The 16,924-nt window shown below is 36.9% G+C and overlaps 1 protein-coding gene across 6 annotated transcripts in view; it reads right to left on the bottom strand.

Annotated features, from left to right (window-relative positions):
- Nucleotides 1–1,862: 1,862 nt before the first annotated feature.
- ANKRD17 (ankyrin repeat domain 17) overlaps nucleotides 1,863–16,924 on the bottom strand; it is a 163,751-nt gene continuing 148,689 nt past the window's right edge. For all 6 annotated transcript variants that reach the window (XM_079767840.1, XM_079767841.1, XM_079767843.1 and 3 more), the window contains 5 exons: nucleotides 15,092–15,289; nucleotides 6,264–6,512; nucleotides 5,049–5,227; nucleotides 4,261–4,425; nucleotides 1,863–3,522 (listed from right to left, as the gene is read on the bottom strand). In XM_079767840.1, the coding sequence (XP_079623966.1) occupies nucleotides 3,463–3,522; nucleotides 4,261–4,425; nucleotides 5,049–5,227; nucleotides 6,264–6,512; nucleotides 15,092–15,289 (851 nt within the window). In that variant the 3' untranslated portion in view covers nucleotides 1,863–3,462. The remainder of the gene's footprint in view (nucleotides 3,523–4,260; nucleotides 4,426–5,048; nucleotides 5,228–6,263; nucleotides 6,513–15,091; nucleotides 15,290–16,924) is intronic.

The following is a 16,924-nucleotide window of genomic DNA, read 5'->3' as shown; positions in this document are numbered from 1 at the left end:
ACATTAATATTAAAGAAAAATCTGGACAGGTTCACTTACCCTGGTTAATAGAATACTGACTGCATGTAGTGACTTAAAACAATAAATTAAGACAATGACCAGGTGTAGATCAGTGGTTGAGTGTCGACCCATGAAACAGAAGCTCACTGTTAGAATTCCCTGACATGCATACCCAGATTGTTGGGTGGAGTTCAGTCTCCACTAGGAGGCCTGCAGGAGGCAGCTTATGGATGTTTCTCTCTCATCGATGATTCTCTCTATCCCTCTCCCTTCCTCTCTAAAATCAACTTTAAAAATTAAAAAGAAAACAATGAATTAAGTTTTCCTTTGATATTTTAATCACTTCAAACTAATTTTTATTTTAAAAATTGCTATTTTAAGTTTTGGCATGCTTTAAATGTTCTGTTCTGTAATGCCAGATCTGCGGGAATGTTTCTGAAAAATAACAAAATGAAAATAGATTGAAAAAATCAAAGGATCTTAAGAGATTTTGTGATTTTAAGTTTCCCTGTTTAGTCTAACACTTTATATTGTTTTAATAAAGTAAATAATGTAGGTTGCAAAATAATTTTTATGAAATGTGTATTTAGGGTCATTTGAATAAAAAAAAGAAGGAATGATATTTTCATAAAGAACAAGACAGGCTCATTTAGTAAACTATCTCCAGTTCCCTTTTTTACCCCCTAAGAGGATAAATGACTATAAGTCCATTTCAATTAGCAATAAAAGGATTTAACTTTACAGTAATGAGAAACAGAAAGGGAAAATAATCTTTCAAATAGATACCAAAATGAATTTTTGTGAATATGTTGAGTATTGTGACTTAAGCATTGTGAAATATGTTTGAGAGGCATGAAGTGGGTATTCTATTGGCACAGGTAAACAAAATCATTTCTAAAGTAAAATGGTTACTATAAACAGATTACAAAACAACTGCAATATTAACTATTTTGGGATATAAGGTCTAAACTAACTTAAGTGTTACTTCCAAGAATTAAGTAACTTTGTGAGAGACACACATCGATTGGTTGCCTGCCACAGGCGCCCCGATTGGGGCAGGGGATAGAACCTACAGTCCAGGTACATGCCCTTGACCTGAGACCTTTCTCCCTTTGGTGCCAGGGGCCCATGTTCTAACCACTGAACCATGCTAGCCAGGACTTAAGTCACTTCTTAAAAGAACTAGAGAAAAGAAATACATTGGGTCATCTGCAATTACCAATACCACATACTTTCAAAAGGGGGGAAAGACCTGAATGGTCCCAAAAGATAATGCTTTGTAACGTTCAAATAAAAATGCACTGCATTACATCTGATATTTAAAAAATGTATTTGAAAAATGTGTCTAATACAGGCTTCTAAAAGCATGTTATTGTATATAATAAGCTCAATCTCCAAAATTAAATATGGTGCATCCCAATCTATATCCCCATACCAGAGCTTGAAACTTAAGGAAATATAAGACTTTTTCTCTTCTTTTTCAGTAAGATCCTGAATTTTAAGAAATTCAGTTTTGTGAATCAATAGCACTCATGTGTTGTAATAAATATGGCGTGGTATCTGTTACCTAGCAGGGTAATTTTAATTGGAAAATAACCCTAGTTAATACAGGAAAGAAATTAACCAAAAATTATAGGGTAGGGCCAAAAGTCATATATAAAACATTCTATTAAACAGCATTATATCCCTTTCTTAGTAAAGTGCTACAATTTTATTTCATAGCTGAATTTATTTGTAGGGTCGTATTTAGTCTTTCCTTTAAATTTGGTCATCAATCAGTCAGATATAAAAACAAATTTAGCTATTTTAAGACCACCCCCTAAATTATAAAATAAAAGTATGTTTGTTTACAGACCTCAAGATATGTTTGAGAAATTTTTTATTCTTTATTCATGCCAGAGGTTAAAAAAAATGTTTTTCATTTACTTGAAGAGCCAAGGAACCATTATTAATATTGTCAATGCTGGTGATTTATCTGAATTTTAGTTTGTTTGTTGTGGAATTTGTCTAATTAAAAAAACAAACAAACAGATTGATACATACATTACTTGACTTTTATGATTACCTTCTTTTACATTTCAACCATACAAATTTATTTTTCCATATGAGACAGGGTAGGACACATTCTTCTTGGATACGTTATTGTTTATTGTTTCAAGTGAATGGAATAAATTCCACTGAATAGTTTAGTGTGGCCCTGTATCCTATATAAACAGGTTAAAAGAAGACTTTATTTTATAATCTGTATATTCACATCTACCATAAATTGTCTTCATGACAAGTGCAGAATTTCTTTAATTACTTGCCCCAAGTTAGCCGTTGATCCTTTTCACTGATAATACACAAGTGTAGAGAACAAGAAGCCTTTAAAATTGGGGGGAAAATACTTTCCCCTATATTACTGAAAATTGGAATTTTATGTTGACTCTGGATGACCAGGAAAGCCAGTGTTAAGAATCAATATTATCCAATATAAAATAGTACACTGAATTGTTTAATAATAAACAGTACATTAAGAGCTTGTATATGCTGACTGGGAACCAGTGGTGGCTTTTAAAGTCTCAGAAAGGCTAATAAAACATTTTATGGTTAGCAGAAACCACAGGTGATGATGAAGGTGCTCCATGTCTCTGTAGCAGCCATTACATTAAAAATGTTTACAAATTATCTCATGAGCAGTAAGAGAATTTTACTGGTGTTAGTGATAAAGGTGAAGAGAGAAGAAAGAGTGAAGTGTGCATTAGTTAAGTGTGGCAAGGCAATAAAAAGACATAGAAAAGTGATAAATTTCTTCTATACGTGCTTTGCTGCAAACAAATTCAAGAGCAATATGGATATTTAAAAAGCCAATGTTGGGAAACATCCACTGATAATGCCCATTGTTTTACTCTATACTTAAATTACACAAGCAGAAAAGTTATGCTTATTAATAGTTTAATGTATGAAGGAAACATCCAGATTTCTGAATATGAAGGTACATATCTCACATTAATTTAAGTCTACATAAAGTAGAGCCTCTATACTGACATATTGAAATTTACTTTCTGCTTAGCCTTTTCTGTTATGTAAACAATTGTACATTTATTTGCCATTCTAAAACTTCAGGATCAAGTTTACATAATTTTGCTAAATTTCCGTGTTTGCTCAGAAGCAGTTTACAGTACTAATACCAACCAGCCAAAGAACAGCTTCAACAGAAAGTTATGTCCAAAGGGGAAGAGGGAGAGCAAAAAGAAAAATGATAAGAAAAATGCTAACTAAGGTAAGACAGATGATGATGGGGAATGGGCAGTCACAAATGTTCACAGAAAATAGGTCAGTTAGTAAGTTCTTCTGCAAAAAGCCTACACACTTCAGTCAAGCACATCAGTAGAATGATTTGGGAGCATAAAAATAGTTTTCCGGCCACTTGTGATTTCCTCTGTATGAAAAGGAATCTGCAGGCTAACAAGCTGATCCTCATCAGCCAAGCTGGTTCATATGCACACTGTTCATGTGAGGTGCCCAGGGTCCAGTCCACACCTATGAATAAAGAACATGCATTTTATTAAATGTGTATTTAACATATAGTTGACTAAAATAAAACTCTAGCTATGGACTAAAATTGCTAAATCTCATTTAATTTGCAACATACTTGAAAACAGTGAAGAAAAACAATGATAAACCACTTTTACCAATTATTTCCTTGCCTCTCCTCTTATCCCTCAAAGAGGATCCATCATCATCATCATCATCATCATCATCATTTATTTATTTATTTATTTATTTATTTATTTATTTCATCATCATTTTTTTAAAACCATTACCTGGATACATAGATTTATGACTGTAGAAGGAAAATGAGTCAAAGATATTAAACATACACCAAAAAAAAAAAAAAAAAAAAAACACAAAACAACGCTAGAATATACAATGTATCTAAGAATTTGTTATAATTATACATAGTTTTGACATTTATGATTCTCTCAATAACCTCTATATGGCCCTTTTCATAACAGTAGTAAATGTTGATCTATAAAATTATAAAACTTTGCAACTTAAAATCTTTTAATTACCATCTACTGCCCAATGAAATACTTTATGCCTTTCATAATTTTAGCACAAATTATGTACCATTTTCATCATCCCTCTGCTATATTAAATTTCCTTAACTGCCCATATTCACCATAATATCTCACTACCGTGATTTACCTATATCCTATTGGTCCCAGCATCTCATACACACTAATACATAAATGTTCACTTAATGATCAGCCTTACCGTTTGAGGGCCATTATTTTCTGTGGAGCTTGAAACCATCTTTATTAGGGAGTTCCAAGAGGGGTCTGCAGCATGAGGGCCATTAAATATGGGTCCTGTAGCACCATCAGGAATAGGTGCTACTGAAGGAATCATTGCATTCCCATACACAGAAAAAGGCATTCCCTTAAAAAAGGAGGAAAACAATTATTATGCACATTCAAGTCACTTCTCACTTTCCCCAATATAATCAATAGACTTAAAATTAATATTTGAGCCCTGGCTGGTTTGGCTCAGTGGACAGAGCATAGGCCTGTGGACTGAAGAGTCCTGGGTTCAATTCTGGTTAAGGGCACATGCCCGGGTTGCTCAATTCCCAGTAGGGGATGAGCAGGATGCAGCCTATCAACGATACTTTCCCATCATTGATGCTTCTCTCTCTCCCTTTCCCTTCCTCTCTAAAATAAATAAAAATATATTTTAAAAAATTAATATTTGAAACTTCACCTCAATTTGGAAAAGTGTAAGTTATCTAGGTAATCTAAAAATTACTTTCCATAATAATGATTTCTTCTAGCATTATACATAAGCCTATTATATCCAAAATATTTTGTCAAAAAACATTTCTCTGAATTGAGAAAAAAAATTAAGATTTATAAATATTTATATTTTAGCCAGATTTTGACCTATAATTGTAGGCCGAAGCCCCAGAATCATTCCACAAATGCTTATCCCCTCTTGAAAGTAAAATAAGACTAAGAAGAAAAACATCGGGAAATAATGAAAATGTTTATTTAAATCACCATTACCCCAACTTTAGGAAAGTCCATGTATCCTGCAGGAACATGCTGATGGAATGTGCCAGAAGGAGTTACAATTCCTGTACTCTCTCGCTCCATTGCTTGATGCTGTGAAAACACTCCTGGATCAGACATTGGCCTATGAATCATAGGATTTCCCATCCCAGGGTTACACCAGTCAACTTTGTCTGAGGGAAAAACAAAGAGGCAGGAGAAAATAATTGGTTACATCAGAAGACAGCAAAATAAAATGTTTTATATATTTCTAGTATTTACTCCATTAAATTATGAATTCCTTCAGAATAATGACCTACTTTTATATAATTACTGCAGTATTTCTATGTTTGTAGGTAGTGATGTAATACTCTAACAAAATAACTTAAACACTTTGTGTTACAAAAGAAAAAAAAGCCAACCTAAGGTAAAGGCTAAAGAACCCCAAAGGGAATATTAACATCTCTTTAATATGAAATGAAGAAAAGAATATGCTTACATTAGACCAAGCATGTCAAACATGCGGCCCACAACAAATATTTCTGCGGCCCAGCCAATGTAATGGTATATAAGAAACGTTTTAATAAAAATTTCGTAACTTAATTTTTACAATATCCTGTTATACATAATTATTAACAGCGAACTACAACGTTTGCTAATGACTGATTACTATAATTGTGTTGCATTCATTTTCCTTATGCGCCTTAACACCCAGGCACACCATTTCTCTCCATTAATACTAGCAGCAAATATTTTAGCAGCCAATTGCCACGTCATTATGACTTGTTTTAGTGTGCACAACAGGAAATATTTTGCTTTCAGAGAACAAGAAAAATAGGTTAATTTGCATTACGCTTATTAATCTGTGCAGTTATTCAGTGTCTGGTAAGTTAATGTTCAAGAAAAAATATTAATTTTTATTAAAATGTTCTATTATTTTATGTTAACGATTACTCATTTATTTCAGCCCTTTGTATTTAGCATGTCTCTATAGAAATAAACCTACGTGTCTATGAAAATTGAAGCTTTTGTTTTTTTGCGGCCCACACAAACTTAAACCTTGTTTATTTAGCCCATGTTAGCCTTTGAGTTTGACATGCTTGCATTAGACTATTTTCAAAAAGCAATGATAAATTTGATGGGAGGAGGTAATATGGGAATAGTAAGTGTTCTGAACTGTTAAATAAAAGTGATTACTTAATTTCCTGTAAGCAGAAAAGCGTATCATACCTTGATTGCCACCAATCCCTTCAAAAGACCAGATGCCACTATGCCCTACTGATGTGGACAAATTACTCCCAATAACAGATGGAGCTGAAGTTCCAGTTTGCCTGATACGTGCAGAACGTTCAGTCCCAATAGGGACTGGAACTTTTCTGTCCTGAGAGACGTTGCTGGGCTTTTCTGACCCTAAAGGTACTGATGATGGGGCAGGAGAAGGTGCACGAACTCCGGAGGATACTGACTGTGCAGGAGAATCTAGAGAAAAGATATTTTGAAATAGTATACATGTCATCTATATAGCATGAAATTTTGTAAAACCAAATCTTAAATTCTAAAGATGCCTTAAATATGCATTCTGAAGAAAAATAAAATATGAGAAAAATGTTTAAATAATAAGTAATGCATGTTAAAATTTGGTTAAAGTTCCATGACTTTATAGTCATTTTTTTAATGTGGTGCACCTGGTGCACAATTTTTCCATTTAGTTATTTGATAATTGAATGTGAAGATGTAAATGCTGCAACTACACATGTAATAAACCATCAAACTACTTAATATTTAAATTAATTAATCCTTGACATTGAGTAAAATATACCAGAGCAATGAGAAGAAAATGATTAAATATTTTTAAAAATGGAGGTAGGGAAAATCATGCCTATATTGGCAAGTCCCAATCCCGAGGATATTTTTCCATTGATTTTGAGAGAGAGTGAAAGAGAGAGGAGGGAAAGACAGAAATATCTATGTGAGAGAAACACATTGATTGGTTGCCTTCTGCAGAGGCCTGACCAGGGCCCAGGCCGGGGAGGAGCCTGCAACCCAGGTATGTGCCCTTGACCAGAGGCCAACACGCTATCCACTGAGCCAAATCACCTAAGGCCCTTGGTATCCTATATGATAAAAGCCTAATAATGCTAAGTGTCCGGTCATCTGGTCGTCCATTCAACCAATCAAAGCGTAATATGCTAATGAGATGCTAAGGCCACTCAACTGCTCACTATGATGTGCATTGACCACCAGGGGGCAGACAGCTGACTGGTCGACCAGTCACTATGACGTGCACTGACCACCAGGGGGCAGATGCTCCGACCGGTAGGTTAGCTTGCTGCTGGGGTCTGGCCCATCGGGACTGAGTGAGATGGGCCAGACATGTCTGGAGTCCTCCTGCGGTCCCTCCCGGCTGGCCAACCTCTTGTGACCCTCCCCAGCCCTGATCATGCACCAGTGGGGTCCCTTGGCATGGCCTGTGCCCTCTCGCAATCCAGGACCCCTTGGGGTATGTCAGGGAGCAGGTTTTGGACTGATCCCGGAGGCCAGGCCGAGGGACCCCGCTGGTGCATGAATTCATGCACCGGGCCTCTAGTATTATGATAAAAAACAAAGGACTCAGTTATCTAGCAAGTCTGGAAAAACTAGCTGAAGAAAAAAGTAAGTTTCTTTAAATCAGTACTTCACAGAATCTTAATACGCTTATAAACTATCAAAATACTATGTGGTATACCTGAAACTAATACAAATTAACATTGGCTGTAAACTATAATTAAAAAAATAAAAAACAAGAAAAAGCTACCCAACTTTTACTGTATAGTGTGTGTGTGTGTGTGTGTGTGTGTGTGTGTGTGTGTGTGTGTGTGTCTATACCCAAAGGAATTCAGGTAGTTAATAAACTTGCAAAAATCTCTCTTTCTACATTCATGCAGAGAGACACAAAAGCATAATGCTTCTATTTCCTGAAGCACTTTCCCAGGAATTTGGAAGACTAAGAAAAATTCAGTAAGATTAGCCTGAATGTGTTTTAAAAAAGACTTCTCATATATAGTTTATAATCATATATACTAGAAAGTACTGTGAAGATCAAGTCCATCTTACTAAGGCTTGCAGAGGTCTATTTTTTGGTTAAGTTGATAGGATCGCCTATCTAAGAGTTACAGTGACTATTAACTAAAAACAGTGAATGTGAAAGTACTTCATAAATTATACCTTATTATACAGATATTGTTATTATTGGGGACCAAAAACATGAAACATGATAGGCTTATCTATATATACAGAAGGCTAATATGCAAAGTGTCCCCTTAGGAGTTCGCCTGGGAGACTGTGGAGTTGACCACCTGGCTATGACGTGCGCTGACCACCAGGGGGTGGCGCAGAATGAAGGGAGGCCCCGGCCGGCAGCCAGCAGCTGGGGAAGAGAGGCCCCAATCGGCCCTGATCCCCAGCCAGGCCTAGAGACCCTATCCGTGCACAAATGTTGTGCACCGGGCCTCTAATCCTATCTAATAATAGAGTAACATGTAAATTACCATCACTCCGCTTCGCCCACGATTGGGCGGCGGGAGGCTGGGGGGCAGGACTCGGGGTGGTCTATCCAGCCACTGAGAGGCACGGATCCGCTGTCACTGAAGGGGGCCAAGGACCATCAAAAGTGGGGGAGCTGGGTGCCTGTCTGCACCGGCGGACAGGCACCCAGCTCCACCGCGAAAAGCGAAAGCGTGTAGGGGACCCTACACGTGCATGATTCAATCATGCACTGGGCCTCTAGTTATTTATAAAAGTAAATCAAGAAAAATGTTGTGCACCGGGCCTCTAATTATTTATAAAAGTAAACCATATTATCCTCTAATGACAAGTTGAAGTATACCTTGTGTGGTCATGGATCTACTAGCATTACTTGACAGCATTTACTTTTAACAAATCAAGAAAATAGAAAATCCTTGCCCTGACTGGTTTGGCTCAGTGGATAGAGCGTTGGCCTGCAGACTGAAAGGTCCCAGGTTCGATTCCGGTCAAGGGCATGTACCTTGGTTGCGGGCACATCCCCAGTAGGGGGTTTGCAGGAGGCAGCTGATCGATGTTTCTCTCACATCGATGTTTCTAACTCTCTATCCCTCTCCCTTCCTCTCTGTAAAAAATCAATAAAATATATTTTTAAAAAAAGAAAGAAAATCCAGGTAAGTATTTTTAAAACAATTATAAATATTTGAAAATTCAACTTAAAATTATAATGGTATAAGAGGGAATTCTAGGATGATCTCTCCCATAAAATAAAATCCACTAAGTTAGCAAAGTCAAAACAAAAAAACATGGGTAACATAAAACAAAACAGACAAGGTATCCAAAGTGAATCCAAAGATACAAGTGAATGGGGACAAATCACCAACAGCTGTAAGATTTATGTAGTATCAGCATCTGTGTGGAAAGAAGCAATATGAGAACCACAAAACATTCAAAGGAACTAAAAGGAAAGCAGGGCAGGCCAATATGAGAATAGGTGAAACTGGGAGAGTTCTGCTTATGTGTGGATGATTACAAGGGATTCACAATAAGGTCTAAAAAAGCTGGTGCAATATAAGCCCTATGAACTCTCAAAAGTACCTGCTGAAGCTTCCTTCCAGGATAAAGCCCCATACTGATAAGAAACTTCTGGGAACAGATTCCAAACTGAGCAGGAAAGGACAACAGATGCAAAGAGAATGTCCAGTCAAGAACAGGGCAGAGGGGTAAGGGTGGGTGGATAAGGACAACAAAGCCAGCACATGAAGTATAAGACTATATTTTTGCACACTTCCCTACAAGAGGGAATTCTGGCACCTTTAAGCTAGAAAACATATCCTGATCCACATATTGCTCTATAAATTCAGGAAAACTAATTTCATTTAAAACTGCAAAACACAATAGAAATCAGTCAAATTCCATAGAAAGCTATTATATGAAATAAAAGATAGGGATTCTTGTAGACAACAAAAGCATGCCAGAAAGAAAGCTATGTCCTAATATTCCAAAGGCACATTAAAAAGAAACTATACTCTAAAATTCCAAAGTGAGCCATAAGAAAAAAAAAAATAAAAAAGAACGAACAGCATAATTCTAAATTAGTAAAACTGGAAACAAGATGACAAAACTCAGGAAAGTATTAAAATGAAAGACTCCAGAAAAGACTAATAAATTCAATTATATATAAGGAATGCAAGATGGTATAAAGACCAGGGATAAACAAAATTTTGTTTATTGTTTTTTAAACCATGTATTGAAAGGGCATAATTACATTCCTGTGAAAAATGAACTCAGAACAATTAAAACCAAGACACAGTCAAAGGAAGCAGGCAGGAAGGCAGGCAGGAAGGATGGTCAGAAGGAGGGATGAATGAACCTTCCCTTCCCCGAGGCCCATTCCCAGGAACCTGCCCTAACCCCTATGTATGATCTAATTTCTCTTTCCTTTCCTGTATCCTACCAAAAACAAAAGCAAAACAAAATGAGAGCAACTCCCTAACATTCTGTTTAAAGAAACAGAATAACTAGGCTTGCCTGCTGACCTGCCCCATTTAGACATTTGCCCTTTTCACAGATTCTGCCACTACACTAATCATAGTTTTTATCACATTACTGTTTTCTGCTTTCTCCCTGCAGGTTTACTGGACTAAGGACAAGCATCTGACTAAAGAATGATCCATTTCAGGCTAGCCAGCAATCAATGACTGACCTAGCCTGACTTGAACATATGAGCTGAACCAATCATATTTCTCATTCAGGAAGATGCAATTAATAAACAGAGAAAAACTGGTTAATTATGAACTGAATCTTTGAAAACCACACACAAGATGAGATTATTAAAAAGCATAGGTATAAAGAGAGTAAACAAAGGAGACTCACAAGAAACAACACGAGTAAGAGACCATAAATCCTCTAAAGAGAGAGATGGAGAGAATAGCTGTCCCAAACCCTTGATGGTTCTGACAATGTCCCTGCATAGCCTTATTTTTGTTGTTATTGTTAATCCCCTCCCCAGGATGTTTTCCCATTGATTTTTAGAGAGTGGAAGGGAGGGAAGAGAGACACAGAGAGAGAAACATCAATGTGAGAGAGAGACATCCATTGGCTGCCTCCCGCAAGCGCCCTAACCTGGCCAGGGATCTAGCCTGCAACCAAGGTGCACGTCCTTAACAGGAATCAAACCTGGGACCCTTCAGAATGAGGGCTAACACTCTATCCACTTAGCCAAACCAACTAGGGACCTGTATAGCCTTAAAGTAAACACCATTTTCCTTGAGATTCCTTGGGTAGATCTATATTTCTTCCCATGAAAAGAGGCTAATTTATAATTTCTTTGATTAGAAAACAGCAAAATCTAATTCAGAGCCATGTTATTTTAAAATATGCCAGCTTATATATTGGAGAAAAAACAGGTGTTAGAAGTTTTGTGGGGCCTTATACAATCTTGGGAACCTTTTTCAGAAAAAGAATACAAAATTAAGTACAAGACCTTGTCAGGACCCCTTGCAAATGAGGTACTCTGAAGCTTAAGCTTCACTGGCTTCATGGTAAATCCACTTTAGCTTTGAAATGACAAGAGTTCTGAATTCAAATCGAAAGTGCAATAGGACTTACAAATTGAAAAAGTGCTCCTGCAGGAAAATTACACTGGTTTTCTTCATTCAGTGTTTACTAAACTATAGTAGATCATGCGATGAATGTGGTTGGTCATGACTAGCATAAAATTTTTTAAAGGTTAAAGAAAACAGAATAGAAAATACCAATGTGAAACATACAAGAATAAGTTTTGTAAATATATTATTTCAACTATATACAACATGTACATGCATAGTGAATGTAAAATTAGTTTCTTCCTTTCAAAATTTTAATGCTTTTTTTATTGCTTTTTGATCTGACATTTTTATAAGATTGAACGTCAAAATGGCCCATTGACTAATTTGCCAAGGACTGAAACTCACAGACCAGACCCAGTGATTAGTAATCAATGCACGAACTGGCTGAGTGTTGGTAGGATAGACTTTAGCAGTGTGAGTGAGATAAGGACTCAGCTCTGCCCATCTGGGATGCAGAGACTCTTAGACATCACCAATCTATTGTGGGGCCTCAAGAAGGGGTTCTTTTCATGTGAACCAACTGCCTAAAGAAGAGTTGGGGTCAGACAAAACAAACTAAATAGTCATTAAAAAGCAATAATACTTAGATTTATATTAGGTAAGGAAAGTGAAAATTAGTTAAAAATTGAGTATCAGAGGTAAAAGTGCGAGGGTCTTGCCTGAATCAATCATTCTAAAAGTTGCAAAATGATGACTATAAATTCCTTGTACTTTTATGAATCGTTATTATATTCTAAGGAATAGTGTTCCCTTCTCCTGCACTTTAAAATTTTATGTATAATCATTATGGACTCATGGATTGCTTTATCCAATGAGCTGCCATTATTCATTTTGGTGGACAAATTGTCCTGAATTTGGCCAGTGGGACCCCTTGAAGCTGTCTCTTGTCTCCTTCTGACATGACCCTATGATTCTGAGCATTTAATTACTCTCTGACATGATAAGACTTTGTTACATTATAAAGCTCTCCTTACACTTTCTATGACCTAGGTATTTCTCCATGAAGCTCTAGCCTTTTTCAGTGGAAAAAAATTATTTAACAGAAAGATCTGGACACTAAGTATGCTCACTGCTGCTGTTGATTCATTGCTTTCAGTAGACAGAGCTAGGGGAAAAATGACAATTTTATATGATTTCATTCAATACTTATGTAACTGAAAAATCATGAATTCACATTGATCCTTTAATTCGATATGGTTTTGCTTGCCTTCCTCCATTTCCACACTTCTGTCTTCTCACAGTGAGAACCTTAGATCACATTTTCATCAGTATATTTATTTATTCATTTCTCAATCCTACATTATATCTCATGTAGTTTTAGAGCTGCATATCCAGAATATTACTAAAAAAACAACTGTCCTAAGTAGAACTGAAGATCTGTCTGTTGAAATCCATTTGTCTTTTGAATGAAGGGTCCATTATTTTCTTCTTATACTGGTACATTATTTTCATACTTCTTACATTATTTCTGGCATGTTTCTATCACAATCACTTTGAATGCTTTCTTAAACCATTCTCATTTAGTGACATCTGTGCAAGGATAATCAATATTCTTTATTTGTGACAGTCCTCATTATTTGACAAACACAAAAAAACTATAAAGCATGTAAATTAACAATTCCATGCTTTAAGTGGCAATGCACGTTTTAAATTTTTTTTATTTATTGACTGATTTTAGAGAGGAAAGGAAGCGACAGGGAGAAAGAGATATAGTGAGAGAAAGAGAGAGAAATAGAAAGAAATATCCATTTGTTGTTCCACTTATTTATGCATTCATTGGTTAATTCTTATATGTGCCCTGACCAGGTATTGAACCCTCAAACCTTGGCATATTAGGACAACGCTCTAACTAACTGAGGAACCCAGGCAGGGCCAGCAATGTACTTTGATATGCTCTTAAATATTTAATATTTTAAAAATATGTTTTTATCCAGTTTAGAGAGTGAGGAAGGGAGAGGGAGAGAGATAGAAACATAGATGAAAGAGAAATATCAACATCGATCAGCTGCCTCCTGTGTGCCCCTACTGGGTGGGGATTGAGCCTGCAATCTGGCCATGTGCCCTGATTGGGAACAAACATGTAAGACCTCGTGGTGCATGGGTTGATGCTCAGTGAACCACACCAGCTGGGCTAATTTTTTTTTTTTAATTCTATTAACCAGGCTCTCTTACCTGGGTTCTAACGCTCAGGAGAAATTCATAGTTTAAAAAATTGTTCTTACTATAATTTCCTCAAGGAAAAAGTAATTTGATGTCTTTATTCTCACATACAGAAAATTAAAAACCACAAACACAAAAACCCAATAACCTTACTACAGAATTCTGTTAATATGACTTGAATTCCCTATTTATGACAGATCTTCCTTAGTTTGAAAATCTAACTACTGCCTCCAAAATTTGATTACAATTAAAAATACACATGTGATAATGTGAAATCAGTTGGGCTGTTAAATACAGTAAATGAGACTTAACCGTGGACAAAAAGCATACGATGTTTATACTTAAAATTTTTTTTTAAATCCTCAACCAAGGGTATCTTTGTTATTGATTTTAGGGAGAGAGAAAGGGGGAGGAAGAGAGAAACATCTATTGGTTGCCTCCCATCAGGGATGGAACCTGCAACCTAGATATGTGCCCTAACTGGAACTGAACCCACAACCCTTCAGTGCACGGGACAATGCTCTAACCAACTGAGACATACAGCCCAGGGCATTATTTATACTTTGAAGGTTAGAAATCTTTCTCCTTGGTAGCTGTATCCTCAAATAAAACTGAAAGTTAAGGTAAATCAATAGGTGGTACAGTAAGATATATTTTTCCCCCTCAGATCCCTCTTATAAACGTCAATAAAATATTCTAGGTTGATATAACTAAGGTTGATTTCAGTAATTTAAAAACGTGGAAATTCTATTGAAATTCTTCCTCCCATAGATGAATACAAATTACATTTTTTTAAAATCCTCACCTGAGGATATGTTTATTGATTTTAGAGGGAGAGGAAGGAAGGAAGAGAGAAACATTGACTGGTTGCCTCCTGTATGTGCCCCACGTGGGATCAAACCTGCAACCTTTCGGTGTATAGGATGACGCTCCGCCCAACTGAGTCACCCATTCAGGGCCCAATTACATTTGTATAGTATTAAAATTATGATAAGGTTTAAAAGTTAAAAATTCTGAACTTTAAAAATTTAAATCCTTTTGTTTTTAAGAAAGCATATATGTTGCCCTGGCCAGTGTGGCTCAGTTGACTGAGCATTGTCCCATGAACTAAGAGGTCGCTCGTTTGATTCCTGGTCAGGGCTTGATCCCCAGTAGGGGGCATGCAGAAGGCAGCTGATAAGTGTTTCTCTCATTGATGTTTCTCCTTTCTCCTCTCTCTAAAGACAAAGAAAAGAAAACACACAACAACAAACATCTTCTTAGGAAATTACAGTGTATATTACTCACCATTTGATGCTGATGAACCTGGGGTCAACAAATTGAGTGGGGAAAAATGTTGTCTATTAAAGTTAGCAGCTGCAGGTGCTCCTCCAAGGGGTGCCCCAGGTCCATACATCTGACCTCCTGAAAGGTTTGAGGCAAAGTTTCCCAAATGTGTAGAAGAAGGTGTTACAGAACCATATGGCGAGTCCATATTGACAATACCTATAATGCAGAAGATAATCATAATTTATAACAGTTATCCCACCCCAGGAAAAACAATTAGAAAAACTTAAAATTCCAAGAATCCCCCTAAATATATAAAAAATGTTTAAATATATTTTTTATTGATTTCAGAGAGGAAGGGAAAGGGAGAGATAGAAACATCAATGATGAGAATCATTGATCGGCTGCCTCTTGCACCCCCCCCCCCCCCCCACTGGGGATCAAGCCTGCAACCCAGGCATGTGCCCCTGACCAGAATCAAACCCGGGTCCCTTCAGTCCGCAGGCTGATGCTCTATCCACTAAGCCAGTGGTCGGCAAACCACGGCTCGCGAGCCATATGCGGCTCTTTGGCCCCTTGAGTGTTCTAACGCCACTTCTTCAAAATATACTCGCCCAGGCCGAAAACCGACTTCTGCGCATGGGCCACGAAGTTTCAATCGCACTGTGCGTGCGCGCCCGCACGTGGTATTTTGTGGAAGAGCCACACTCAAGGGGCCAAAGAGCCGCATGTGGCTCATGAGCTGCGGTTTGCCAACCACTGCACTAAGCCAAACCAGCTAGGGCTAAAAAAAAATTGTAGATGAAAAAGTCTCCTTGCTTACTTCTTTGTCCATTGACCACCATTTTCCCCTTTATTTCATAAACATAACTACAAAAATAATTATCAAGAAAAATATAATTCTAATAGTTGATATTTTATTATTTATTATAAAATACATGCACATTTAATATCAACACTGGAATTTAAATAAGTTAATGGCCAAGGAATTACATAAAATTTTATCTTTAAGAAACTTTGGGAAAAGCCCTGGCCGTTGTGGCTCAGTTGATTGGGCATCGTCCCATCCACTGAAAGGTTGCTGGTTCAATTTCAGGTCAGGGCACATGCCTGGATAGCAGGCTGGATGCCTGTTGGGGGGCATGCAGGAGGCAGCCGATGATGTTCTCCTCTCACATTGATGTTTCTCTGTCTCCCTTGCCCTTCCTCTCTCTCTAAAAATCATAAAAAATATTTAAGAAAACAAACAAAACTTAGGGGGGAGGAAGGAGTGAATAGGCAAAACAGAAGATTTTTAAGACATGGAGAATACTTTGTATGATACTATAATTGTAGATTCTGATCATTAAACATTTGTTCAAATCCACAGGAATATACATCAGTCACTAACAGTGAATCCTAATGTAAGCTAAGGACTCTGATAAGGATGTGTTGATGAAGGTTCATCAATTGTAACAATGTTCCACTCTAGTGGGGAATGCTGATGGGAGAGGCTATGCCTTTGTGGAGACGGGTATACAGAAAATCTGTACTTTTCTCTCAATTTTACTGTGAACCTAAAAGTACTATAAAAATTAAATAAACTCTTAACAAGAAAACAATAGGGGAAAAAGAAAAAACTGTAGCTATACTTCTGCAACAGAGAAATCTGATGGTTAGCACCTTAACTAAGTGGCCATACTTTCCATAGCCAACAGTGGGACAATGTCATCGAGTGCCTCCTGATGTAAGGCAGTCAAAACACCACCTCTCTGATGTTCCTGCTAGAAATGTTTGACTTTAATGTAATCATGGATTGAAGAAACAGTGAATCTGAAATGTGGGACATTTTTTAGGACAACTGGGCTCTTCAAA

The sequence above is a fragment of the Cnephaeus nilssonii genome, assembly GCF_951640355.1.
Source record: "Cnephaeus nilssonii genome assembly, chromosome: 1".
NCBI lineage: Eukaryota > Metazoa > Chordata > Mammalia > Chiroptera > Vespertilionidae > Cnephaeus > Cnephaeus nilssonii.
The sequence above is the reverse complement of the archived record's forward strand: the minus strand, read 5'-3'. Positions and strand labels throughout refer to the sequence as shown.